At 37.7% G+C, this 1,433-nt stretch overlaps 1 protein-coding gene across 1 annotated transcript in view; it reads left to right on the top strand.

The window, feature by feature from the left end:
- Window positions 1–969: 969 nt before the first annotated feature.
- Window positions 970–1,433, top strand: part of MKI67 (marker of proliferation Ki-67) — a 16,154-nt gene continuing 15,690 nt past the window's right edge. The window contains exon 1 of the mRNA XM_010284864.1: window positions 970–1,061. Within this exon, the coding sequence (XP_010283166.1) occupies window positions 970–1,061 (92 nt within the window). The remainder of the gene's footprint in view (window positions 1,062–1,433) is intronic.

The raw sequence follows: 1,433 nt of genomic DNA, 5'->3' as shown, positions 1-1,433 counted from the left end.
CCTAAGATGTGTTTTGTTGGTTGTTTTTTTCAACAAGTGTTTTATCCTATGAAACTCGGCAAAAAAGGTCAGACGTGTTGCTGTTAACTACGTTAGGTCCCTTGTTTTTAACTTGCCACTTTCAAACATACGATGTCTGATAGAGGATTTTATATATCCTTTTTTGAAGTTTGCTCGTACTTCGTAGCACACTCACATTTCTATATGAAAGGAAGAGCCTGTCTGGTTGTGCAAACGCTGTGGGTTTGGTGTTTTGTTTTGTTTGGTTTTTTTTTCCAAGTTAAACGCCGTTCCTTCTGCTTTCTCTGTGTGCACCGTTTCCGTCGTACCGGCAGCCTATCACGAGATCACAGCAACAGCTAAACTTTCAGGCTCCTGTTCAGCTATCTCCATGCGAGTGCTCCTTCGTGGTAACGCCACCATCTCCTCCTTTTTCAGGAGGATAAAACTATAGACAATTGGTCTCTGTTTACTTTAAAATCAAGAATTATCATGCAGATAAGAGAACGTGTAATATCTAGATTTAGGTGAGGAGGTGTGAGTGTTAACATGAACATACTTTTAAGTTGCATGTGGGATGAAAGAGTATGTGTTGGCCCTGAATCTTTGCGAAGGCTGTGACGGGTAGCAAATACCTATTGTGTATGTAAAAACAATATAACGAGTTTATGTGAACGTGTGATGACTGCTCTGGCCACCCTGTATAAGCATCAGTTTCTCCAGATCCATAGTGCCTTCAACTTGACGTGCGTGATTACAGTGGTTGCTCACAATAAAGAGTTCCCAATTTTCTACACAGGCAAGGACATGTAAACGGCACTGAGATTCTTCTGCTGTACATTGTGAAATGTCTCTTGAACAGAAGTTAAAAAAAATAATTGCACTGATTTTCTTTAATAAATATGTAAAGCATTATTTGCATGAGTAATTTTGATGTTGCTTTACAGATAAGATTCCTTACATTTGAAGATGCCGCTCTTTGGGAATATTGTTGTAATTAAACGGAATGGGACTGATGGAATTAGTTTTCCACTCACTGCAAGCTCTTGTTTATTCGGAAGGTGAGAATTAGTTGAGTACTTGCCTACATTAAAATAATATTACTGTTATTTTTCCTGCAGTTTATACCTTTTAATACTTCTTTGCAAAAATAAGTGTTTGTTTATTTATGAATTATGTACAAGGGAGGGAAGGTGATATTGGACTAAGGTTAATTGTAAGACTAGAAAGCTGAACTTAATTTTTGTTACTGTTTTTCGTCCATTCCTTGCCGGAACTCTTTTTTAAAGTTTCTGGCCAAAGGAAATCTGTGGAATGGATTGGAAGTAATACACAGTTGACAAGCAACTTCTTTTATCTAGAGGCAGTGTCCAGATTATTGACTAGAGAAGAGAACTGAGGTACATAGCTTGTATTCAACCATCTTCATTACA

This window comes from Phaethon lepturus, unplaced genomic scaffold, assembly GCF_000687285.1.
Source record: "Phaethon lepturus isolate BGI_N335 unplaced genomic scaffold, ASM68728v1 scaffold5214, whole genome shotgun sequence".
NCBI classification, from domain to species: Eukaryota; Metazoa; Chordata; class Aves; order Phaethontiformes; family Phaethontidae; genus Phaethon; species Phaethon lepturus.
Note: the sequence above shows the minus strand (reverse complement) of the source record. Positions and strands in the feature narration are given on the sequence as shown.